At 39.5% G+C, this 27,365-nt stretch overlaps 1 protein-coding gene across 12 annotated transcripts in view; it reads left to right on the top strand.

The window, feature by feature from the left end:
* POU2F1 (POU class 2 homeobox 1) overlaps nt 1-27,365 on the top strand; it is a 112,476-nt gene that overhangs the window by 41,367 nt on the left and 43,744 nt on the right. For 4 of the 12 annotated variants that reach the window (XM_083498624.1, XM_083498634.1, XM_083498628.1 and 1 more), the window contains exon 2: nt 24,215-24,283. In XM_083498624.1, coding sequence (XP_083354750.1) covers nt 24,215-24,283 — 69 coding nt within the window. Of the gene's footprint in view, nt 1-5,315; nt 5,338-18,246; nt 19,561-23,731; nt 23,808-23,858; nt 23,920-24,214; nt 24,284-27,365 lie in introns of those variants that run through there. The other 8 variants (XM_083498631.1, XM_083498626.1, XM_083498633.1 and 5 more) reach the window with 7 other exon arrangements.

The following is a 27,365-nucleotide window of genomic DNA, read 5'->3' on the forward strand; positions in this document are numbered from 1 at the left end:
GCAGTATTTTCCCTGTGACAGTATTTGGCTCTTAGCAAATATATCCCATCTGTGAAGAAGGAAGAGCAAAAAAAAAAAAAAAAAAGATAAATGAAAAAGGATTGTATCCAATCGCAGTTGTTGGCGGTTAGATTTTTGATATCATCCATTAGCTTGGATTTTGGCTAGGCTACCCTTCCCCAGTTGGCCATATTCTGCTTATCATCCATAGCAGGTCTGGTCTTGAGTGTACCAACCACTCCTGGCTTTGAGCCCAAAGACCCTGGCCATCTGCTGTTCAGTTCTCCGTTAGCAAGTTCCCTGTTTAATTATCTATTGGCCGACTTCCACTCTGTAATACGCCTGAAGGCCCTGGCCCAGTACTTTATTGTCCTTTCAGGTCTACCTGATCTTTGTTCCATTTGGCTTCCTCTTCTTCCACCTGGTATGTTACAAGCAGGATTTGATTGAAAGTCACAGTCACATTTTGGGTGGTGGGTAATGAGGAAAGAAGGCACTTGTGCATGCTAAACATGACTTGGTGTTGTAACTTCAAACTGCAACACCTGCTTTGGAAGAAATATTAAGGGCTACAGCACACTTACATTATCAGTTTGAGGATTCTGTTAATCCAGTGACATTAAAATGGAAATGATTGGTAAAAAATAAAATAACAGTATATTGTATAAAAGTAGATCTGGCTCACAGGTTTTTGTTACCCACAGGCAAAACGGCTGTGGACCCAAAAGAGAGATTTGCCATTTTAGTCACCATTGGTAGTGGTGTTGCCCCTTCCCTTAACCCAGTAGTTGCCATTTTTCTTTTCTAGGATGCATTAACTTGAAAGCTCCTTGATCACTCCCTTGCCTACAGCCTCTCCCTGTGGCTTCATGCTAAATACCTTACCCCACTGGAAGCTTCTGATGAGTAGGTGGTGAGAAGGAAGAACAGCACCCTCAGGCCCCAGGCCCCACTAGCAATGGTAACTTATTCTTCTTGCTGCTGCACCTTCCAAAAACTTTTACTAGCTACTTAAATAACTCTGTAACACGTGATCACTCTAATTGTGAACTCAGTGGTGAGTGCCACCAGGACTAGAGCGAAAACTAAACCCTGAGAAACTGAGGGAGATATTTATTGGCAAGCTCAGGGCAGACCCAAGATTTGTAGAAGTTAAAACCTGCGGGGCAAAATAATCCCTAAACAGCTCAGTGAGGGCTGAGCATGTGTAGTAGTCATGGAATGCTGGGTAGTTGGAAAAGGGCAGCAGTGGGGAAGTGCCACCTAGGATTTAAATCCAATTTCAGTTTTTTTTATTTCAGTTGTGTGAAATATATCCTAACAGAAAATCTGAAATTAAAAGCATAGTTGCTAAAGTATATGCTTACATATATTCTTGTGGCAAAGTATTCATATTTTGTCAACCAAACTGAATAAACAATTCTTGTGGTGGTCATGAAGAAACACTTCTTTGCACTGTAACAATCAGCCATTGCTTTTAGAAAGCTCTGGATTTGGTCTTCCAGTAAGTAATTTTCTAATGCTGTTGCATGCAGTAGTGGATGACTTGGTGTGGTAGAGGTGTCCCAGCAGGTGAGTCGCTGCTGCTTACCAGGAAGGTGAGGGGCAAGACAGTGGCAATATCTGTGCTGTGCAAATGAACAACAGAGTTAGTCTTGTTCTTCTGCTACTGTGTTTGCACTGCACCACCCTCCTCGTCCCTCCACCTCAGGGAGTAGCAGTGACTTAACTGCTGGGATGTCAAGCAAGTGTCCCCCTTCATGCCATCTGCTTCTGGTTGCATTTATAGGTATGAGTCAGATAAATTTCACAGTTTAATAATTTACAGTATTTTATGCTGTCCAGTAACTTTGTTCTCTGGGCAACTTACAACAAGAAAACATTAAAATACAGTAGTAATTAATCAACCTTCAATAAAACAATAATCAGAAATACAAACATGTCAAAAGCAGCAAGTAAAACAGTATAATAATATACACAGCATTGCTAAAAGCAGAATCTAAAATGAACAAATCTGAAAACCCTGCAAAAATAAGATGTTCACCTGGTACTGAAAAGCATATAAGAAAGGTGCCAGGTGAGTGTCTCTAGGAAGGGTATTCCATAACCAGGGTGCCATCATAGAAAAAGCTCTCACTTGGGAGCACCCAGAAAAAGGCCTCTGAATATCTCAAGATAGGAATTAGCTACATATTAGAAGAGACAGTCCTTCCAAATGTTGACCTGAACTCTGAGATCATCTTTGGAGGTCTTTCTCCAGGCGTTCCTTCCCATTTCCCTCTTTGATAAAACAACCTGGGAAGTTCTGCCCAAGTCCTGGTAAAATGTAGGCATGACACAATATCACAACAGTGTTCTTGCTGAGGTGATTTACATTTCAATTTCTGTTGATTGCACCCCAAGTCTGTAAGGGGAATAATTCTGCAGTGCAAAAGACAAGAGGCCTGTATGACTAGAGGTTTTGAATAATGTTCTTGGGTGGTGAAATAAGCTCTATTTATTTGATACAGCAAAATGTTTTGGTTTGCAATTCATTGGAGCGTATGCTCATTCAGAAAAATAAAATAAAACACAAAATTGGAAATACATTTTAGAGCATTTCCTTTTTAGTGATTTAAATTTCCTTATTTTAAATTAATCAAGTTTTGGAAATAAGTGTAATTGAAATTATAAGGATTTACCTTTATGTATGTTATAGATAAGTTGCAAGGATTTCATGGTGGTCCGTAAATGCTGACAGTTGGCTCATTTTGCTTTATAGGCTTGCTCTGCCTGTACAGAAGACAAGAGTTGTCCCTCAAAAACAAGGCTAGAAAAGTCTTGCTCTGCCTGTGACATTGAGGGACCTTTTTAAAGTATGCATTTCCGAAACTGGTTTCAATCACTGCTGGTGGTCTTTGTACAGTTACTTTGTAATAAATAGCACAGTGTGACTGAAAACAGTTTCACAAGTGTTAAGAATTCCTTTAGACTAGAATGTGTCACTTGTGGGTGTTAATGTGGTATGGAAACTAGCAGAGACCCATTTGAAATTGAATGTACATTCCAGCTAATGTAGTTCTTTCATTGTATTATCTGTCAAAAACTAACTTAAGCATCACTTTTGAAAATGGCCTAATTCATCTCTGTTTCTTAATCTCAGATTCACTGTATGAACATCCATATCTGCTATGAAAATTGGTATATAACATAAGTAAAATAAAAATCAGAAATGCCTGTCACAGTGAGGAAATACATAGAGGCGGTCCAAAAGTTTGGTTGTCCTTGGTTCACTAATTTCCTTTTTAGGCCTTTGCATAGAGTTGTTTGTGGTCATATGAAATGTAACCCGTTTCTTTTGTCCCTTCATTTTTACAAAAAAGTAGTGCATACTATCTTGCTATCAGACTGTTTCCTCTTCTGCAAACAACAGATAATTGCTTTTCATTGTCAGGCTGTGAACTGCAGTAGGTCCAGCGGTATGCCTCTTGCTTTATTTTCTATATTAGACAAGGAAGTACAGATTTCTTTTTAAAAAATTTAAAAAACCCTTGTGTGATGCCATAATTGGCATTTCATTCACTAAGTGTTTAAACTTTCTAACCAATCTGAGGCAAATACAACCTCTGCTTCATTGCCAGCTGTGCATGTTGCTATGGGAACTCAGTAGGGACTAGCTGCTGATTACTGTTCTAAGGACCACACCTGGCTTATTTGCATTCAATTTAAGTTGGGGAAATTTCAAAAGAAGAAAAGGGGAGCTTAGATTAGCCAGTGGGCAGCCAGAAAAGGCTTGTCATTTTGAGGCTGCCAGTTTGGACGACAAAAGCTGTTTTCTTATTCATCAGACTTCTTGGCAGACCCACACATCGTTTGGAATTTTGTAGATATTTTGGAAATGGGCTGTTGGTTCAATCTTGATGCTACTTCAAATTCTCTTGCATCGTTGTCTCTTATTACCTCAATCCAGCAAATTTCATTGCACAGTACTGCATCTATAATATATTGTCTGATTAAAGTGATATATGTTATGCAGGGAGAATGCTGAACAGATTTTTGTTCTTGAGAAATTTCATCTTGCATTAAGCAAAGGTTGAAATCATAGGGAGAACTTCCATTTTTACCTCTTACATTTCAAACAGTAGGAGGGTTATGAAAGAATGGACCACTTCAGGTTATTTTACCTTGGTTTATTAAGAGGAGCTGTGCATGATATTTTTGCTCATGCACAGAGCCCTTTTTCTCCTGGTTACCAGTTTCTGAACAAGTCAAGTTCTTAAATCTCCCCCCCCCCTTTTTTTTTTTTAAGCTGGCTTCAGATCTTTGCTTGCTCTGAAGCTAGTAATGGTAGATTCTTGGTTCAGACAAAATGAGAAGCTACAGTTTAATTGTGGCTCATTGTGAAAGGGCTGCTTGTGTGTGCCACAAGCTTGTATATGGCTGCTTAGTAAGCCAGTGTAATGTTTGTCTGAACACAGATATTGGTGAAGGAGAGCAGTGGAGCTGTTTTCACAGATTCTTGCTCATATATTGAGAGCCAGAATGTTAGCCATGTCTAATACAGTGGTACCTCGGGTTAAGTACTTAATTCTTTCCGGAGGTCCGTGCTTAACCTGAAGCACCACTTTAGCTAATGGGGCCTCCTGCTGCCGCTGCGCCACCGGAGCCCGATTTCTGTTCTCATCCTGAAGCAAAGTTCTTAAGCTGAAGCACTATTTCTGGGTTAGCAGAGTCTGTAACCTGAAGCATATGTAACCTGAAGCGTATGTAACCTGAGGTACCACTGTATTTATTATTTTATTTCTCTGCAATGTGAGATTCACACATGTACAGAATTATGAACTTTCTTCCACAAAGTATTAAATACTGAAATAAAGCACAAATATTTCAAAACCCATAGTGCATAACTCCATGCTAGGTTTTCCATATGCAGGATTCCCAAATCTGGGTAGCTTAAATGTATATTGTGCATAGCATATCTCCTGACGATGCAAATGCAGTTCACCACATTAGCATCTGGCCTGTATAATTTCCAGCAGGTGTTATGGACCACATGTTGAGATAGTTGCATTGCATGGGGTTTGACTAGATGACCCTATGGGTCCCTTTCAACTCTGCAATGCTATTATTTTACATATGCTCTTCCAGCATACTGATGGCAGCCTGGAAAAGGACAGTGTGATGTTCATTTATCTGACCATTTTCCTCTTTCAATTAAAGGGCTCTTCAGTTCAGTCCAACTATCAGTTTTGTTTTGTCTTTTCAAGAGAAATAGCCAATTTGTTAGGTTGTTCATATTTTTCCTCTTAGGCAATCTGGCAGTACAGCTGGGTCTGTTTTGATCTTCCTGCTACTCAGGTAATGGAGCAGATTTCAATTTTGATTATTTGTTTGGATGTTTAATGTATATTTGAAAATTACATTGTTTTTAATATTGCCGTCCTTGAGAACTAGCAGACTATCCACCCCCCATAAGAACCCAGGATTGTATACTAAGGGTGTGGCAGTCTGCCCTACCCCCCCCCGATAATCCCCCCCCCCCAATTTAAAGAGTGCAGAGCCTTAATTTGTCACATGTAACACTAGAGTAGGATACAGCACCTTCAGACAAATATTGTAAGTTAATTTTGTCCGTACATTGTTAATGAAGGTTAAATAAAAATAATAAATAATAATAAAAATAAAAGCTGTGTGGTATCCACAGGTTTATACAGCAATACTTTTTGTAGTTTAAAGCAGTGTTCCCCAACCTTGGGCCTCCAGCTGTTTTTGGACTACAACTCCCACCATCCCTCGCTAGCAAGACCAGTGGTCAAGGATGATGGGAATTGTAGTCCAAAAACAGCTGGAGGCCCAAGGTTGGGGAACACTGGTTTAAGGAACTGCAGCTTGTTTTCTGATGTCAATTTTGTATTTATTTCATAAAATTTATATACCTCTTGATTGTAGGAAAAAACCTTAAAGCAGCGTACAAAAAATATATATGCACCCAAAAAGATATACATGAACAAAACAAAAAAAGATTCTTAAGCAGCAAATGCCACCTATCCCTTTTAAATAAGACTCCAGAGCTACTTGTTGGACATTCACAACTAGGAAATGATGACATTTAAAACAAATTATTGTGGACCTTGGAATTACAGTTCTAAGTACATCCAGTTCCCTCTTTGCACTTGGCTACCTAGTCTACTATCATCATTCCCCAGGTGTATCTGCTGTTGCTTACAATCTCAGTGTGAGTGAATTTTGACAAAAATCCTTGTTCTTGCATCAACAGGTGTTGTGCTGCCTACTTCTACTAGGAATCATATCCATTTTTTCTCTTGGCATTCTCCTCCTGTCTTACCAGTTCCTTTCCCAGACAGTTGCTTAGGTCACTGGGGGAGGGAAATACATGGATTTTTGACTCTTAAAACTATCATGAGTGATAAAAAGAGACACTTCACAAGCAGGTACCTGCTGTATTGCTCATAGCAACATATGATTTCCCTTAAACTGAGGCAGATCAGTGGTACACCCAGGTGTTTGTGGTCTGCCCTCATTGGTTGCAGCTGTCTTGGGGGTTTCAGGCAAATCTCTTTCCTGCCTTATCTGGAAATGCTAGAGATTGACCCTGGACCTTCTGCATACAAAGCATATGCTTTATTTCTGGGCTCCTGTGCTGCAGTTTTCTAGCAAGCAGCTGGTGGTCTTCTTGAAAAGGTACCAGAAAGCCTTCACTTCTTTATTAGTATGAGTAATTGCTTCTGAGAATCAAATTAAATACATTGAGAGATACTTGAGAAGCACAGGGTTCCAGTTCAAGGCTATTATTGAATATTAACTGTGCCTTTTAAAAATAATTTGGTATAGCTCAGCACTACAGTTGTTTGAGCATAATGGGGTCTCATGACTTGCAGTGCATAAGAGTCCAGTCAAATCAAGGAAAAGTTAAGAGTTTTGTTTTCACACACACACACAACCTTAAATGGTGCAGAATGGTCTATTCTGTGATGGTTGTTGGGAGAGTATTTGCAAGAGTGGGTCTGCATTAACAGACCAAACTCTAGTATGTGACTCTCACTAACTTTAGTGTGCTCCTGTTGATCTGCAAGTTTTCCTTGTTATAGGTTCTCTGGAGCTACTTTTTTATGCCTGCCAGATTCGGCAACATTCTTCTGAGCCAAATCCCAGTCTTCAGCCCAAGAGCAAGAGGGACGTAGAACTTTTGGGAATTGTAGGCACATTTCAGATTTTGAGAGAATGCTGTGGATACCAATCACAAAATTGTGTTCATGGGAGGGGATGGCATAACACAACACAACATGGATGGTGTGGGAGGCATGTGTAGTATAAAATTGAGATACAGTCATTGCTGCTTATCCCCACCCTACCCCCAATGCTTGGCATGTTCTGCTGGTCCTGATAGTAGAGATGCAGCCATAAAGGCATAGCAACCTTGCTTTTCCCATTGCAATCCTAAACCTAAGCCTATGCTGCATACTGTACCCACTTACCTGAGAGTAAGTCCTGTTAAACACAGAGTTTCTTCTGAATGGAAATGTAAACCATTGTACTGTGAATTCTCACTGGCTAAAAACACTGATAGGCAGGAGCAGCCATCATGACTCATTTCACAGAAATTACATAGACTAATACATGCACATTTTGCTTAATAACTTTATTTCTAAGAGCGTTAGAGACTTTCTTTCATTATTATTAAATGAAAGCTCAGAGCCTGGGGCCCCTGTCTGACGCCAGAGAAGGCCTTCATGAGTGCCAGGTTGGTAGTCTCCTGGTGCACAGGGTAGTGACTGCATCTATGGGATTGCTAACTGTTCATTTTAGTGGGTTCTTAGTGGCACCCTGGCCAGCCTAGGCCATCACGCTCTACCCCCTTGTCAATGTTCTCTTCCTTTTAAAAGCAGTTGCTGATGAAATCTATTTCCTTAGGGGGGAAAACAGAACCCCTTCTACCTGATCTCTGAAATTGAATGTAATGTTAATTGGAGAGAGAATAGGACCTTAAACATCAATAAATTTTCTCCCTACTTTATTAAAGTGTGGTCACTAGGGGAAAACCCCATACTTATTTTCTAGCATAGCTGTGCTCTTGTAGTGGAGTGGTAGGGCAGTGGGGAGAAAATGCACCTCTATTCTGACAGCTGAAAATGGTCAGGTAAGAAGACCTTATATTACAGCTCCCCTTTCTGCCTCTAGAATTTGGTAAAAACAGAGATGAAGTACCAGATGGGAATTATGCAAACGAGGCATGCTAATTTAGCACACCTTATTTGCATGATTAGCACAGCTGTTTTGCATAATATGCAAATTCTTATTCTGGCTTTAGGGGAGTTGGGATGTGACAGCCATATTCTCACAGCAGCAAGGAGGGGAGAGCAAGAGCAGGGAAAGAATTCTGATTAAAGAGTTGTTCTTGTTCGTGCTGCAGAGCTGGAGAAAGAACAGGACTCAGTTGGCTGTGGTCAGTTACAAACATAGGATTATATGCAGTGTTAGATATACTCAAAGTAGACTCATTCATATTAGTGTACATGATTAACTTAGGTCCATTAATTTCAATAGATCTATTCTGAGTGGAATTCAACTGGATACAACTAGTGTCTTCCCAGTGTGACTGCTTGACAGTGCAGAAAGCATACTGCTAAGTAACAGTATTCATGTCATTTTCTCTCATTTTTTTTTCTTCAAACCATGTGATGAAAGGAGTAGGGACTAAATAGCTATTTCAAAAAAGTTTCATTTAGAATTCAAGAGACTTCACAGCTTCTAAAATTCAAATAATGGAATAGATACAATCATATGCTAGAATACAGTGCAGATTTACAAGAATAACACAGAGCTGATTCATTTTTGTGCTTTAAAATTAGGCTAAATCTGCAGATTTAAACTATGTGAATGTATTCCATAGCACAGTCAGGTGTCTGAAGTCTTGTTAATCCCAGTTCATTTCTATGTGAAGCTTGCGTCTCAATGATACTGGAAGTCAGTGAGTTTGTGCTCTTGCTTTTTTAGAGTGGAGGTGGGGATCCCAGTGATGACTAAAATTGTTTACTCAAGGACATTTTGCATATTATGCAGAGGCAAACCCAGGTTTACTGTTGAATGTTGCCTAAAACAGCAGTGGGAAACGAATGGCCCTCCAGATGTCATTTGATTACAACTTATTATTCCTGATCAGTGGCTATGTGGGCTGGGGCTGATGGGAGCTGGGATCCAACAGCATCTAGAGATCCCCCCTCTAGTTTAGAGGGAGTGGCTGCCAGTCATGGCTGCCAGTCATGACTCCCTGATGAGTGTACCTGTATGATAGACATGTAGTTCCTACATTCACGTTTTATATCAAAACATGTTAACTACATGCCCTAAAATTGTAGTGCGTGAAATAGTAAGACTTCCTGTCCCACTTCAAGAGAGTCTACTGAAATTTGGTTTACAAATTACATAATTGCAACTGAAATTATGTATAATTCTATATTCTGATTGTGAATGGTTTTTGTTTGTTCTGAAATTGCTGTTTTCTTTTGATTGTGTTAAATGTTATTTTGGACAAGCAAGCACTGATTTGCATGGGGCTTGTGCTCTGGGTCATTGTGCGCATATGTGAAATCGCTTGCAGTTGAAACACCCTGCTCTGCCCATTTGGTGACTTTTTTTATTACGTCTCCAGGTCACTTCAGGGTTTGGCGCTTTGCGTGATCACGTACAAACCACTTGCACCTAAAGCAAGTGTTGCCTGCATTTTGTTTTTATTGTGAGCTGCCTCCAGAGCCTTGTGGGGTAGAAGAGCAGGTTTCAAATTTTTTTTACTGTAGTTCAGCAGTCTAATCTGAGGTAATCTCTAAAAATATTAATTAATCACCTGTTTTGAAGGGCGAGTTTACATAACCTATATGTTAATTATTTCCTTTATAACCTACCTTTTGAGCTCAGAGCAGCATGCGTTGACCCTCCTCTTTTTTATCCTCACAAAAACCTGGATCTCCCCAGTCCTAGACAAGCATTCTAACCACTATGCTACAGTGACTTCAATATATCCTGGTGTCTTTCAGAGAGTGGTTGCCAAATTTAATAGCAGATATCTGTGGCTATAGCTTTTATGTATGTTTTGGTCAGAAAAATAGGAATAGACATCCCTGTACTTTTTACATTTTTGCTTCCAGCAGAGCAGTCTACTCACTGGGATTGTGCCTACTTTTGGCCACAGTGAGAATCCTTCTCTAACAAATTTATTCCTCTAGAAGAAGAGACTCTCTATGTACCCAGTCTGAACAGGGTAAGGTCCCAACTTTTTGAAATATTAATACACCAACTTGAATGTGCAAACTCAGGAACCAAGAAAAGACAGAGAAGGTGACAGAGACAGCCCTTTTTGTACCATTCATAATCCCCTCCATCAATCAGTGAAAAGAGAGGACATGTTACTGAGTAGTTGCCTAAACTCTTCTACATCCATCAGGACAGAAATTTTGCAGATAAAGCAAAATTTCCATTTCTCCCCTTTGCCCACAAGGCAGTCAGGAACAGTTGAAGAGCAGCTCTATCCCCCTTTAGGAACAAAAAAATCCAGTCTTTCAGAATATTCTGCATTACACCACTCAAATTGTGGGGTTTGTAGGTGACCCAGTTTGGTAAACCCCCCCCCAAAAAAACGTATTTGCATACACACACAGGCTGGGAGCCTCAATGGTGCCCCCCTGGAGGCTTCATCCGGGGCAAAACACCTGGGTTAGCATGCCCCCCGCCCCAGTAGCTCTGCAAAAGAGCCAAATGTAAATGTAAACAACAGCATTCAGTGTGGATAACTTTCTTGGAATGATAAATATGAGAAAGAAAAAAGGCAGAGATCAAAGCATGGCTATTAAGTTTTCCAAGATTATGGGAATTAAAAAAGACTCTTAAGGGTCTGTTGCAAACTATTGCACAAGAGTTGTATTAGTTTCCTGGGTTAAGGATATGATAGGAAACCCAGGCATTGACAGACAATGAGATCCCTTGGAGCCCTTGCAAAATTGAGTTCAAAAATTACAAAAACAGTGGGGAGCAGATATCTAGCAATAAGTGAAGGCTTCAAGCAAAAATTGACCCAAACAGAACCATACTTCTAGTTTTGGATTCCTGTTAAAGTTTTTGTTAAGCCATGGAGAGTTTTCCCTAAGTCAATAGAGGGGAAGGTCACTGTGGAACATAGTGGAATTTTCATTTTCCCACTATGGGTGGTCAGTGATAAAGTGCAGGGGAAGTGCAAAAGGAGTCTTGTCTGCAACCTTTTAGCTTGGGGGTTCCTAGTGCTAATGGGTGCTAATGCATTTAATTTATCCCAGGAGGATGCTCAGTGCTTCCTGTATAGTTCTTTCCCCCTTCAGTACCCTAGGAAGTCAATCACTAGGTGTGCTGCAAAGCTTAATTAAATTGGAACTGGTCAGAGAGCAGGGTGTATATACATTCCATAGACCCCCACACCTACTGAATATAGGGTGGAATGCTTAGGTAGTCTGTGTTAACATGACTAGTCCTGTGCTAGATCACTTTTCTAGCAATATAGAGACGTTTGAACCAATAATCTTGGGAGACACTCAGAATGGAGGAATGTACTTACTTGGCAACAATATTCAATCTACTTGTCTCTTCTCAAAAGGTGTGGCAAATATTTGAAAGATAGCTAACATGTCCAAATTAATTGAGACATGTATTTTTTAATGTATTTTTATTAAAGATTTTCTTGATTTACAAAGGTATGTGCAATGTCTCTCTCTCGTAATTTTTTTCATGTAGCATATTTTATTAAAAAAATTGGTTTCATTTGTTGAGACATTAGGAAGAATAGGGGGAAAGAGGTGGTGGGGGAGATGAGTGGGGTTGGTGTTGGTGGTGATGTTTCTATTTTACTTAATATATGTGGTGTTTTGTGTCAGGAGACATGTATTTTTTGAGTTGGCAAATAAATCAGAGACTTGAAGTAAACTGTTTCCTCCTTACTGAATTTATAAAATAAATTAGCCATGAATAGTTACAAGGGTTCGTCTTTGATTTGATACTATTTGTAATTATACCCCTGATATTTTGTATATTTATTTTTTACATGTTTAAAATAAAAAAAGGACATGGTAAGCCACCCTAGTTTGAAGTTATAACATGGATAATGACAAGTGATGGCTAGTTGACAATTTATAAATGTTTAGGGTAAAAGCTAGAGGTGTCTTGTATGAGCATCGTGTACTTCGGCTCATGCAACAGAACTTCACCATCTCCTCCTCCAGGGAAGCAGGCAGAGGGCCTTCTTGTCGGTAGCGCCCTCCCATCAGATGTCAAGGCAATAAAGAAATACACAACGTTTAGAAGACATCTGAAGGCAGCCCTGTATTGGGAACGTTTGACATTTTATTATGTTTTTATATTCTGCTGGAAGGGGAACCGAGCCAGATGGACAGGGCATAACTAATAAAATTACCACTGCTACTACTACTACCCCACATTCCTCCAAATGCCACCTCTACCCCAACTCCACCCGGCCCTTCCCCAATTTCTCTTTTCTCCCCCCCACACCAGAGCATAAAAACTCTCTCTCTCTCTCTCTCTCTCACACACACACCCTTCTCCCCACTCCCACAAATCATTTACTTACAGACATGAGTCTGCTCCATTTTCTTTCTGCCCCTCGCCCCTGCATTTGAGAAACAGCCAGTGAAAGCAAAGTGATGATGGACTAGGACAAATATAGTATAAAGAGATACCAGGTCAATTATACACCTCAGTTTACATACCATAGCTGTGGGTAAGCAAATGGCACAGACTACACGTAATGTGTAAAACTAAATAAATTACAGTTTATTTTAAAATAACGCTATGAACCGATGGTGAAGTTAGCTTGTATGGTTACTGTATATTGAATTTTACTTACTTACTGTTCCTTTAACTCAGAATGATTACACAATAAATTACTCTTTTTAAAAGAAGATACAGTACTTTGAGTTATTCCATTCCCCCCCCCCCCATATTTAAACCTAAATTTTCCTAAAGCACTCACACCCAGTTTGCACTCATCAACTAGACCCTTTTCACTGCCTATGCCCTTTTGCCTCTGGAGTCTCTCAAGCTTGCTTTCTGCTGAAGTCTTTGCCTAGGTATAGCAACATCTCTTACTTCAGGCACTCAGCAACCCTACTGACTCTTGCCTTCAGAGTTCTTTTGAAGGTTGCCTCTTGGTTTGTCCCAGGTATCCCAAAACTTCTAAGGCTCAATGTCCTCCACCTGGCTGCAGCTTCTTCTCAGCTGAATCTTGAATCTTCTGTTGTCGTCTTCTGCTCCTTCTCTTGCACTCTCAAGGCACACTCTCAAGGCTGGGGACTTCCCATTTATGTCCAAACAGGGTCTCCCTCCCACCAGTCATTTCAAATTTGGGTGAAATCCACCTCCTTCATCATGCCACAACTCTGGTTCAGCGGGTTGAGACAGAATGTCTACTTACTAAACCAGTTAGAACTTGCAAATATTCAGTCCACAGTGTCTGTCTATAAAAACAGAAACCTCACTCTCAGAGCTTATCTGCCACAAAGTAAAGTGGCAGTTAACTGAACATTGCAGCCACCTGCAGGCTCCCTCTGAGACTTTATGTTTGTCACAGCTCACAGCAGTAAATCAAGATAGTTATAGCCAATTAACCCTTTACATTCAACAGTCTGAATTCCCTTATACATTCCTTTGACACAAAACATTACCTAAGAATAAAAAGTGATTTCTTCACATGGATTCTCCCCCCCTTTTTTTGCGCAGACTGTTTACTTAGAAAGATTATGAGTTCAAAGAAAGTATAGAATTGCCCGAGATTGAGAAAGTAGACATCTTTGAGGTTTAGCTGGGAAGTAGATTTCTGCCGGGGGACGTGGGTGGCGCTGTGGGTTAAAGCCTCAGCGCCTAGGACTTGCCGATCGAAAGGTCGGCGGTTCGAATCCCTGCGGCGGGATGCGCTCCCGTCACTCGGTCCCAGCGCCTGCCAACCTAGCAGTTCGAAAGCACCCTCTGGTGCAAGTAGATAAATAGGGACCGCTTACTAGCAGGAAGGTAAACGGCATTCTGTGTGCTGTGCTGGCTCGCCAGATGCAGCTTGTCACGCTGGCCACGTGACTCGGAAGTGTCTGCGGACAGCGCTGGCTCCCGGCCTATAGAGTGAGATGAGCGCACAACCCTAGAGTTTGTCAAGACTGGCCCATACGGGCAGGGGTACCTTTACCTTTACTAGATTTCTGCCAGATTTGGTCTGATGAAGAAATATGAGAGCAACAGTAAGGGGAGCTTCAGAAATGGCATTTACTTGCTCATTTTTATGAACTATATAGGGAAGCATGAAGATGGCTGAAACTGTATGCTAGGTGTGCATGTTTCTGTGTACTATTAGAAAAGTACAATGTTTGAAGTGGTACTGAATTGCTAGGAAGCAGTTGCATCACAAGTACTGTATCTATTGTGGGCTTGTGTCAATGAAGCTTCTGGCTTCAGCTAGCAGAATAGGTGTGGGGCAACAGAAAATATATCATTGTTCCAATTGGAACAAAGCTGTTTGCATTTCTGAAGAAAGTGAAAGTTGTCATTTTGACTAAAGTAAAATTTTCACAAAAATACTTGAGATCGGGAAAGGAGCAAACCAGGAGTGGTCCAATACTAAGCTCCTGAAGATTTTTCTAGAAACAATAAGTCAAAATATTGGTAAACTGAAAATCCAAATCACACATTTCAAATTTAAAAATTGGTCTCACACATCCTTGTTCATCTGAAGAGCTGCAGGCTCTCAATGGCTTAATTGTTCAAGAGGTGATCTTAGCTGATGACAGGAATGCAAGTTGACGTTGCCTCCCCTCTACCAATATATGTTTGTGTTGTCTAACACCTGCAAGTTCATTAGAATGGCACCCAGGTATTATGAAACATGGAAGTTTCATAGATTGTGTTTTAAGTTTTTGTTTATGCTGAACTTGTTGAAGCTAGGCTGATCTGTAGGGTTGGTGAACAGGACATACTTGCAGTAGTTACATGGCTGTGTCATTACAAATGATACAGGAATGGCACAACCTAACGGTTATGATTTAGAACCTTAAAGGGCTGGGTAAAGGTAAAGGGACTCCTGACCATTAGGTCCAGTCGTGACCGACTCTGGGGTTGTGGCGCTCATCTCGCTTTATTGGCCAATGGAGCTGGCGTACAGCTTCTGGGTCATGTGGCCAGCATGACTAAGCCGCTTCTGATTAACCAGAGCAGCACACGGAAACGCCGTTTACCTTCCCGCTGGAGGGGTACCTATTTATCTACTTGCACTTTGATGTGCTTTCGAACTGCTGGGTTGGCAGGAGCAGGAACTGAGCAACAGGAGCTCACCGCCGACCTGCTGATTGGCAAGTCCTAGGCTCTGTGGTTTAACCCACAGCACCACCCGCGTCCGCAAAGGGCTAGGAGACCAGCTCAAATTCAGCACTGTATTAGATTATTTGGGGGGGGGGGGTGTTGCGCCACAGCTTAATATCTGCTGGGAAGAACATACAAGGAGGCCAAAGCTTTAGTACAGTGCACATTTGCCATTTTGATTAAGAAACTGCATTGAGCATGGTTTAAGAATGCTGTACTGCAGGTCCTCTGATTTTGCCTCTTTCATTTTTTGGCCCATCATTCCTCATACTTTATGGTTGCCTACCAAACCCCAGGCTAGCACAGTAGTGCTAGATGTTATAGGACCCTGGAAAATATCAGACTACACTCCTGTGCTAATGCAGTTCCAAGAACATCTGCATCTGATTTATTCAAATCTCTATAAGTTCATTACTTCCCTTTTGACCAAGGTTCATGAATAACATCCACAAGCCTTTCAGTAATATTTTGTCATGAAAGACTATAGGAAATACATGGACAGTAAAATACAGATGAACGAGGTTAAACAAGCAATAGCCAGTTTTAAAGCCCACAAATCTCCAGGATCTGATGGTCTCTGAAGTGATTGGTGTTTTTTTTAAAGATTCAAGAACAACATATTATACAAAATCCCTTATTCCTGGTTCTGTTCGTGGATTATAGTAATTCCAGAAGGATTTGAATGATGTTCCTTCATAACTTCAGCTTTCTATTTAGAAACTTGACTGTAAAATATTTACTGCAATTAATGGCAACTCATCTCAATAATATTATTTCAAACTCAGACCAGTCAAGATTTATAAAAGAGAGATAAATATAATAGCCAATCAAGGAAAGTATAGATTGAATAATACATAGTAGATGTGCAGAAACCCCTTGTGTATTTTTGGTTTGGATACATAGAAAGCATTTGATTGCGTTGAATGGCTTTTCTTGTGTGAGTGTTTAGAAGTTTCGAATGGGTGCCCTTTTCTCTCAAGTCATTGCACTTTATACAGCCTTCTCCATGGTGGTGCCTATGAATCACTTCAGCTCAGAACTATTCAAAATCTCCAGCATTACAAAGGAAGGTTGCTCTCTATCACCCTTGTTTGTTTTTGACCCTCAAACCATTATCTCAAAAAGTTGAACTTTAATTTTGTTAACAGGAAAGTTCAAGGAGATTAAAACCTGGGAGACCACTCCCCCTCCTCAAAAAGCAACTCTTCTCAAAGGCTATATAACTTGTTAGAAGATAATTTTATGACAGGTCTTGTTGGCCTCAAATCTATAAAGGAGAAATCACTGAAAAGAATAAACAATCTGCAACGAAACACAAAGAACACTATAAACCAATCTACAGTAATGCAAGATATTCTTAAATTGTTCCAACAGTAGTACAGTGGTACCTCGGGTTACATACGCTTCAGGTTACATATGCTTCAGGTTACAGACTCCGCTAACCCAGAAATAGTACCCGGGTTAAGAACTTTGCTTCAGGATGAGAACAGAAATCGTGCAGCAGTGGCGCGGCAACAGTGGGAGGCCCCATTAGCTAAAGTGGTGCTTCAGGTTAAGAACAGTTTCAGGTTAAGAACGGACCTCCAGAACAAATTAAGTACATAACCAGCAGTACCACTGTAGTAGTACCTGAATCGTCTTGTAAGGAAGTTGTAAAGCAGGTCAGCGGACTGCTGACGAGGATGTCAGATATGGTGACAGTGTGCATTGGGGAAGCACTTTGGGATGGTGTTTTAGAGATTGAAACCAGTTCTTTTGGGGGGAGGGTGTACTCAAGGGTACACAGTACTGGCACCTTTCCTCCCTCAAATGTTAAAAGTGTGGCACTTACTGTAACAACTTCATACCAGCACCTTATATATTAGTTCTCGAAGCTACCAACATGAGTTTGACCAAACTGCAGGAGGCAGTGGAAGAAGGGAGTGCCTGGCTTGCTCTTGTCCATGGGGTCACAAAGAGTCGGACACGACTGAACAACAAATACACACACACACACACACACGTGCACTGATTAAAATTATTAAGTATTGGGTGGTTAAGTATTGGGTGGTTTAAGTTTTAATTGATTAAATATGCATATGAATTAAGCATTTTAAAGAAGGCAACCAAACATACATGTAGCAGCAAGCACCATTCTGAAAGATGCCTTCCTTCTTGTATCGAGAGGAGAGTTGATGTCTCTCCTAAAGTGGTGACAGGCATCCATAGCTTTTCTCTGTTACTTATGCTTAAACTATGTGGTATTTAATCAATTAAATATCCTCTTTTCAATTAAAGTGGCCCATGTAATGAACAGAATCCTGCAACCCATGTAGAAAACTGAGCGTATTTTGTAGGCCCTGCAAATTGTGAACTAGAAAGCCATAGGATTTTTTGAGTCTAGACTTTGACAGGCCTGCTATATCACCTCTGAGTATTCTGCTGGCTATGACTTTTGCTATCTCTCCGGCATTGTGACTTGGAAATTGTAATGGGCGATAAGAATCAAGAAAATACTGGGTGTGTGCTGGATTCGAGCTAGCAGACAATTCTTTTTCTGTTGCCTTCTAGTTAAAATGAATTTTAGAATCTATGAAATTCAACTGTTACAACTTCCTTTCTAGATGCAATGATTTTTCACCATGGATGAGAAAACATTTAAATTATTTTTTTTGAAAAAAGGGACTTTCCTTCACACCAGTAGCCACTAAGTACCAACAATCAACTGCTCTTTTGATTTCTGAAGAGCAACTAGATTATGCAATGTGTAACATTCCAGTCCCTTGTTCTGCTTTTGAATGATCCATGCTTTTTAAAAATTGCAGCAGATAGCTTTAGAAGAGTTTACCTCATCATTTTGTAGGGCCCTTTTGTGGGGGAGAAGTCTTCACATGACCATTAATTTCCCTTCTGACATTTACTTTCTAATCACAGAGTCTCAAATTACTCTTATACAATCTTTGTACAAGAGTTTCTGAGTAGCCCTGATGATTCAAGAAGTACAGTTGTAAAATAAAGTTTACTATAAAGACTATTTATTTAGGAAGACTGTTTATTTAGAAATACAATAATAAATAAGTCAGACTATTTATTTAGGAATTAATGTTATGTACATATACAGGTACATATAAATTAGGAGCCAGCAGTTCTAGATAACAGCAACTTTATTAGAGGTACAGGGAGTGAGAATGGTCAGATATTATTTGTTACATCTACCAGTGTTGGACTACCTTTGCAAAACAGCAAACATGAATTGCTTCCTATATGCTGCCTAAAGTTATGTGGCTTCTCCTTGTATACAATTATGTGTGAGAGACTGTTAAATTATAGCATAACACATTTGGAAAAGATCACGTAAATGTGCAAGTAGTAGTTAAGACAGGTTTGTGTTCAGCTCCTACCTTGCTAATTGTTTTCTTGGGATTATTTGGATTCTGTAGAAAGCTTTTCCAAATCTCCTTTATTACTGAAGTCATTGTTGCCAGCAGGAATAAGATTAAAGGTGCTTAAGTCTGTAGAGTTGTTTCTAATTTGTATATGTCATTTCAGTGGCATTTTAACAGAATTTTGTCTTGCCTCTTTCCCCTCCCTACTTCCCCATGGTACTGTGCTCAAGTTAGGTCTGAGAAGCAAAGCTATTGGAAGAAATTTCATTTTGTTCCCTAATTATTATGCTGGCACTTGGGAGATAATTTTTCCCTTCATGCACTGCCAATTAATATGCAAATGAGCTGATAAATATTTATATCATGATTTAAATTATGCAGGGAGCGCTTTCAGTGTACTCTGAAAATGAATTGTTCATGGACTTCAAAGTGCTGGCTGCTGTGCTTAACGAGGGGAGATTTGCATAAGGCCCTAATCAGGCGCATACTGATTAAGCTTCATTATGGAAACTGCCAGCTGCAATCTTTGTTTCTATTTTATTAAAAAAGGGGAACTTTTCATGCTTCAGTCGCCTTGACAATGTCAGACACAGCTAGTAGGAGAGACTAAAACTCTACAGAGCAACTGAAGTTTCTCTGTTCAGTTGAAGATTGCTATGGTGTAACTGAAGTTGTATTTCCTATCCCTACCCCTCCCTTTCTTCTGTTAAAAGTAGTAGTGTAGGTTTTTTATTTTAGAAATCCCCCCCCCCCTTTCTTGGACTATCTGAATCTGCAGAGGACTGCACAGCAATGCTGGACTGCAGCGACTACATTCTAGGTGGGTACCAGTTCAACTGACTCTTGCAAGCGTGTAATATGGAAATAGTGGTTGTTGGATTGACTATGCAGTGGCTTAATCACATATGCAAGACTAAGGGAGGCATTTATTTGAAAGGGTGAGGACTACCAGCGATGTGGTGGCAAGTGCCTCTTCCGTTCTTCATTTTTTTTCCTGTGTTCAGGAAAATCTTGTTCTTTATTTTTGGATAGAATGGAGTTGCCCTTCAGTTTCAGTGTCGTCTAATGCAGAAGCTTTGATATTTCAATCTTAAAAAGCATTTGATTTTGGAAAGAAATAGGAACTTCATTTAATGTGTCTGTTTATGTAAAACTGCATAGGGGTGAGAGTCTTCTGCCATAACTTCCTGGCCTGACCAGATCATTCTAAGTTGGGTATATTTGTGTGGGTGTAGGTGATATAAAGCCACACCGTTCAATGTTTAATAGGAAGCAAGCACTGCTAATATCACTGCTGATACCGTTACAAGAAGTATTGCATATGGCTACTAGTGTTCTGGCAGTTGAAAAATATGCTTTTAAATTAATTTTGCAAATATGTTTTTAAGGTTTTGCAAATTTTATCCTTTATCATCAGGCCTTAGAATTTTAAAAATCATAATCTAAGGATTTAGACTACGCTTACTTTAGAAATGTAAAAATTTAATGTGATTTTTGCTTCAAGATACACAGCTTTTCCCTCCATATATGCCGTTTTTAACAATGCTGTATAGAGGAATCCTAGCAAATGACACCTTCATCTTAGTGTGAACAACAGTAGCTGAATTTAAAGGGTTTATCAGTTCTAAGAAATCCACCCTCCCCCTATATATTTTGAAATGCTGATAACTTTAATGCTGACTGGCCTTGATATCTGTTAAAATGCTCGTAAGAATGAATCTAGATTCTAGAAACTCATCAGGATGTGACCTCAGCACTGCACCTGGTGCTTTCAATCTATGCTTCAGTTTGCTGTGTGTACTTTAGATTATGGCAGTGTTTTAGTGTCATTGTTACAAATTAAGCCTTATGCTGCTTGTGAAAGAAAGGAGGAGGAAATGGCAGTCTCTATAAGAATTAAAGAGAAAATTTATTTGAACATCCACTAGCCAAATTAACTTGTAGATAGTAGATTTTGCCTATTTCATCACTAATCCATTCCTTGTGTTTTTGTGTGTGTGGTGCAGATCATTGAAATTAATTTACTGGATCAGATCAAGTTCCAGCTAATCTAGTATTTTGTTCTTAGCAATTGTCAACCACATGTGTTTGGATGTTGACAAGCAGATCATCAGAGTAATAGCCTCTTCTGCTGCTTGTCCCTAGCACATGATATTCACAGGTATACTACCTCTGTCATGGAGGTTCAGTTTCACTGTTGTGACTAATAGCAATTCATGAGTCTGTCTTCCATGAATTTGTATAGTTTCTCTTCATATCATCTTAAACTAAAGGTTGCCGTTATATCTTGTGGTTGTGAAAAACTCTTGACAGGCTGACATATTGCACGCTGGCTGGGACCGATGGGATCTGTAGTCCAAAACATCTGGATGGCAGCCAGGTTGGGAAGGCTGTCCTAGGCGATGGGATGAAATGTTTATCTTGTTTTGAAGCATGATTAGCATATTTTAATGATACAACAAAAGAGGCATTAAATTTATTTTGCTTCCAAATATGAACCCATGGAGTATAACCCTTCTATGGTCACAACAGGGATAGCTCACGTCAATAAATCAGACTTTTAATCTCACGGTTCTGGGTTCGAGTCCCACATTGGTAGAAGATTCCTGCATTGGAGGAGGTTGGACTAGATGACCCTCATGGTCCCTTCCAGCTCTACAATTCTATGAACTCTGACTATCCCTTACATATATCCAACATCTTTTAACTTACAAAGGCTCCAGTATAGCCTTGTGAAACCAGCTCATTATTGCTGCTGTTTTTAAACATAGTATACTGTTGTTATGTACCAATGCTTATTATGTACAAATTCTTAGCAGACAGATATGGAAAAAAGCATTTTTGAAAGATGCCAAATGGACTCTAAAAAGAAATTGTACTGTGTGCTGTGGCACTGCGGAGGTTTTTAGCCTTCATATTTATAATGCAAGTATTTTCAATAAGAGTTGATGGCACATATGTACTCATTTAAAAAAAAAACAACAACTATTGATTACTTCATTACTCTTCAAGGTTGTAATCATCAAGAAGCTGATATTGTATAGGAAATGGAATTAATTAGCTTCAAATTAACCTTGCTCTCCTGTTGGAGAACTGCTGTATACTGGGGAATATCCAGGGATATGACTCCCTGTTATGCAAATAACTGCATGCATGATGCAACAGGAAAAGATTCTGCATTGTTGGTGGAGCAGTAGCTGCTGAAGTACCGTAATCTTTCCTACCTGCCTACTGTTTCTGAGGCTTGATTGGTGCAAATGTCTTTAAGAAATAGGATATGACAAATGGATTTCTTTTGCAGCACTTCTTAATAATACTTTCACATCTATACTGTTACCCTAACCTCTGGCATATGTTTTAACTCTAGCATCAGCTAAATTGTAAAGAATGCAATAATGTATTCTTCACTGCCAAATTCCATTGTTAAATGCTTTTCTGTAAACATCAGTGATTTAGTTTCAACAGGTGAAATCTGACAATCGGAAATGTTGAAGGGGGTTCTTTCTGCTATTGCTAATTATGAGCAGAGCTGGGAAAATCCTAGATTGCTTGTTACCTGGGGGAATATCTAAAAATTTGAAGTACTTTCTTGCCTGGATTATGGCTATAGTGTGTTTAGGAAAGGCAACAAATTATTTTGACTATATTAATTTAGTCAGGTTTCTGGTGCTTAACTTTCTTTCCTCTTCTTTCGCTTTTCTCTTATAGTCCAGTCTTCCTTGGAGCTGGTCGTGGCTCACAATTTTATTCTATTTTTTGGCATATTGGTTTGCTCATTCCCATGATCTGTTGCCATCTGCCACAATATATGTATTCATCTGTCTCACCACCTTTGGATCTGCCAGCCTTGCTAGTGAATATTTGCTGTAATTCTAATGTAGTACCCCGTCTCCTTGTTTCTATCGATGGCTGTTCTTTTAGTATGGCAACTTAAATAGATTTTTTCTATAACTAAGTACTATTTAACTCTAGTTTCTTCAGTAGCCTTTTAGAAAAGTCTGGGAGAATGTTCAAACCAGTTTAAGGTTGTGTGTTGTGAGATTTGTCATCCATTTTGATGTGAATAGTTAACTAGTGCACCAAAACTGGGAGCCATTACCTTTGTGAAAATTCATGATGTGAAAAAATCCACATAAACTGAGTCACAATCCAAGTGAGCATCCAAATACAGTGGTTATTCCTCTGCATTACTTTCAACAGGATGTGTATATCAGTGTGATGGCAGCTTTCACAACTGTGGTGCCCTCTTTTTCATGCTTAACCCCACCCCCAAATCACTCAGCAAGAGGTCAGGTGAACAATGGTTGTGAACAGGCACAGAAAATAGCTGCAAAAGAAAGGGAGGTGGTGCTTTTCATGAAACACCCCCCCCAAAAGGTAACTTTTACAACAAAAATTGAATTTTACAAAAATTAATTACAGTGTTCCAAGGGAGAAAATTAGTTGAACGTTTTGTGTCCTATTTTTACAAAATATTCAACAAGAGTCCACATGGGTTGTAGTAATTAAAAACTCAGAGGCTTATCCCAGTTGGAGAAGACGAAGGGTGGGTGGTATTCTGTAATGAGAATAAATCTGTTGGCATCAGCAATGGCTTTTTTTCAGTACCATACTAACAAGCATCAGTTTAGTTGCAAAAGGAGTTTGATACAACTATAACCAAAAGCACAGTGAATGATAGGACTAGGACCTGTCAAAATTGTTTTCAGTGGTTTAGATTATTTTTGCCGCTTATTATCAGCAGCCTTTCATCCCCCAGCCTCCATTTTTAAATCCTGTTTCAGAAGTCTTAACAGATAAGTTGCGTCTCTCCTTTTGCCAGAACTACGTCTTGTAAAGAGTTTATTTCTGTTACATTGCCTTTGTATTGCCATTGCACAGTGACATCACCATGCTGTTCCTGGTCTGATACAATGAATTATATATACCCTGAACACCATCATGCACCATCATATTCAGTTTAGCATAGTGATGTAATCACATAGTGGTAGCATGGAAGTCTCATGGCAACATGCCTGTGTACTGTTTAGAAAAGGATCTAGCAGCACCACTGGAAACACCTAAAGGGTGGGTGAGGAGAGGCAGATCAGAGGTCTAAGCAGAACTTTGGGAAATTTTATAAGAATTCAGACAAAAATTATGATAATAATCCAAATGAAATTTTAATACAATCCTTCAGGTTTGGACACTATTTTTTCTAAATGTAGCAAACATAATTGGTCTGTTTTTATGAAGCACCTCAAGTACGCCTTTTTCAATTAGCTTTTTGACTATATCCAATATATAGTATTTTACGGTGATACATTGCTGTGTCCTAATTTCCTTTTGATATTTCAGGGTCCATACCCATCAGTTGAGTTTGGTCAGTTTATAGTGCCCCCTGTTCACCAATATAAAATGTCCTGTTTTGTGCTGTAAAGTGGACGGCGTGAGTAGGATTTTTAAAACCATATTTTCTGTTGCTTCTAATGCAGACTCAAGAATGAACACTCCGTCAGAAACCAGTAAACCTGTAAAAATGGAGAGTGGTGATGGGGACACAGGTAAGAATAAAATAATGGTGTGATTTCCTAATGAATTCATGGATTTGGAAGGGACAATTTTATTCTGGTCTGGTTTTATAATACATTGAAGAATGGTATGTTACAGTAAAATCCTAACCGTGTATAATCAGAAATAAGTCCTATTGAATTCACTGGGTCTTACTCCCGGGTAAGTTGGGTTAGGGTTGCAGCCTTAGTAGTGTTTTCTAAGTATATGAAACAGCACTTACTTCTTAGTTCTTTACTCAGTGTTTGTTTTGTATGGGACCTATACATTGGTACTGTGTAAATGGGGACTAGTAATTATCATAGATACTGTGTCCTGGAGCCTCCAAGCAAAGAGCTGGCCTTAGCAGATCCCCTTTTCATATTCTTTCTTATCAAATCCCCATCTCTGAATTTTCTTCTTGCACTAGAGAGACTGTTCTATCTAGGAAGCAGTCAGCATTCTGTGACACTGGTTAGCCACTTCCTGGCACTTTTGTGTTGCTGATAGGGATGAAAACACCACTATCTATGGAGTAGAAGCTGGGTACAAGGAGCTACTGATCTGCTATGACTTAAGGGCTAGATATTCCCAGTATCTTTTTTCCTAGTACAGCTACCAGGTACTCATACTGGTGTATCTGTGTTAGAGCTCCTGATGTTTTATTTTCCTTATGACTTCTTAATTGGCCCTTTCTTCAATATTGTAGTTGTCACAGCTCATTCATTAAGCAGGATACCTTCGTCTTCTTCCCTGGGGATCATGTAACCTTCTAAATATGAATAAATATACCCTGCCTCTTGACCCTAAATGAATTCAAGATGGTGATATGAAATTCTGTGGCTGCTTATGACCTTAACCTATTACAGAAGTGTTTTTGCCAGTGATAGCAGTGCATCCCAAAAAATTTTGTTGAAGACATTGGTGTCCTTTGAAATATAAAATGATTAGCTTTTACAGAAATTGACACAGTATTGAGGTGTTGTGATATGAGTTCATAAAGGGTAATATCTACTTTCTGCAATTTCCATACATTTGGATGGGGCCCTAATTTTGTGTCCACATCTGTTACCATCGTTGAGTTTGCAGAGCCATCTGTTCTTGTATGTCCTCTCCATGCTTCCAGTTCTTTCTCACATTGTAACTGTGTCCCCTATTTCCGTTGAGCATACGGCATACCATTTTCCCCTGGATGACAGCCACTTTCTCATTTCATAGTAATTCCATTCCAATGTGGTTTTTGCATTTTTAATCTTTTTGTACCAATACAGGCTAGATAAGAAAGATATTTTATTTTTATTTCATTAAATTTATGCACCACTTGATTGTGAAAAACCCTGAAAGCAGTTTACAAGAAGATATAAGTATTAGTTAATCTATTTATGATACATTTGAAAACAGGTTTTACAGGTAGTTGGTTCATTGAGAAAACGTTACCCTTTTATAAATGAGTTTGCAGTAATTTTGTCTGTAGTTAACAACTGTGGTACTCCTTCATCCATTATCATAAACATTCTTTTTCAATATTCACATCGCGAGTAAAATGAACAAGAAGCCATGATTCCAGGAAAGCAGGCTCCCACCTCATTCTAACCTGTTTACTCACAAATATGTCTCACAATATTCTGTTGGACTTTCTTCCTGTGTGTTAGGATTACAATTTAAACATATTTATGATGAGGCCATTGGTGTTGCAGAAATACTTTCAACTGCAAGAGTGATTGAATTGGGAAATAAATGTTGGTTTTTTGGGACTAATTTCCTGAAATGCACCACCACCACTGGTTAGGAGAAAAATTGTTTGAACATTTTTCTGGAATGATTTTAATTCAAGAAAATTGTAGTTTTGAATTCAATCTAATAATGCTCTCCTGGTTTGGTTTGAGTTTCTTTTAAGTATATGCTTAAGGCAAACAAATGTACATTGGTTTTTCTGCTTTTGTTATCTTGAAATATTTTGAGATTGGTTTGAGATTACAAATTGAACCTTCCCACTGGCCAAGTTAGCAATTTTATAAATATTGTTGAGAAAAGCCTTTTGATGTATTACAAAGACTTGTAGTCCATACATTTAGCTGCTCCTGAATCATCCTAGGATTGGATGAACAATTGTCAACAATCACATATGGTGTTCACTTTGCATTTGTGACAACTTTTTACATTCATTGAGAATGACATAGAAGATGCATACCTAGACATGACCAGCCCTAAATGTGAACTACATGAATATTTACAATCTAATTCTAGAGTTATTTTAGTGTAATCGCTGTAGGGGGTTCTTTTAGGGAAGAACTACATGTCATAAGTGTCATGAGGCTGCTGTGCCTCCACCTCCCATAAGATATAGTACAACATATGCCTTGCCCTCTTGTCATTACGTTGTGTGTGATCTTTGTACGGATGTTAACTAACAATGTGGAGTAGGAACAGAAAAATGCAGAGCAATAACCTCAGAACAAGGGAGGTTGCTGTATTTGTTATGCAAGGTAGGAGGGAGGATTCAACCTGGCACTGCTGTTTTGGCAGCAGCCAATTTCTCCCTTAGTGCAGCTGCCTCTGCTCTGTTAAGGTTTATATATTACTTCTGAAGCATTCAGTGCAGGGATGAGGAGGGGGGCCCTTCAGTTAGAGGATTGCATTCTGTTGTAGGCAGCCTTCTAGGGGCTACATGCCACTGGTGGACAGAAGGCAAAAGTGAGAAGTGCCCAGATACCACTATTACCTTTTTGCAGTAGGCTATGTCCAAGCCTTACAAAGTTGGAGGTTTGCACATAAACACAGACATTTTCCGTCCAGGCATGCAAAACTCACTATCGTAGATCAAGGTCATATTCCAGACAACTTGAAAGTACTTGAGGATAGTGCAAAATAAAGATTGGGCAGGGTCATGACATAAGAAATGTCCCAAGGGCCAGGTAGAGCCTGAAGGACAATATTTGGTCCCTGGGTCTGAAGTTCCCTGTCAGATATAGAAGCTGGAAGAGTTGGGTTTGGCTGCTGAAATCCCCTACCCCTAGTCTAGTGTAATGTAAGGCAGCCTGATTGGTCAGCAGATTATTCAGCTCTGAGAAATATATTTTCTCCTCCCTTCAGTCC

The sequence above is a fragment of the Podarcis liolepis genome, assembly GCF_965112155.1.
Source record: "Podarcis liolepis genome assembly, chromosome: 4".
Lineage (NCBI taxonomy): Eukaryota > Metazoa > Chordata > Lepidosauria > Squamata > Lacertidae > Podarcis > Podarcis liolepis.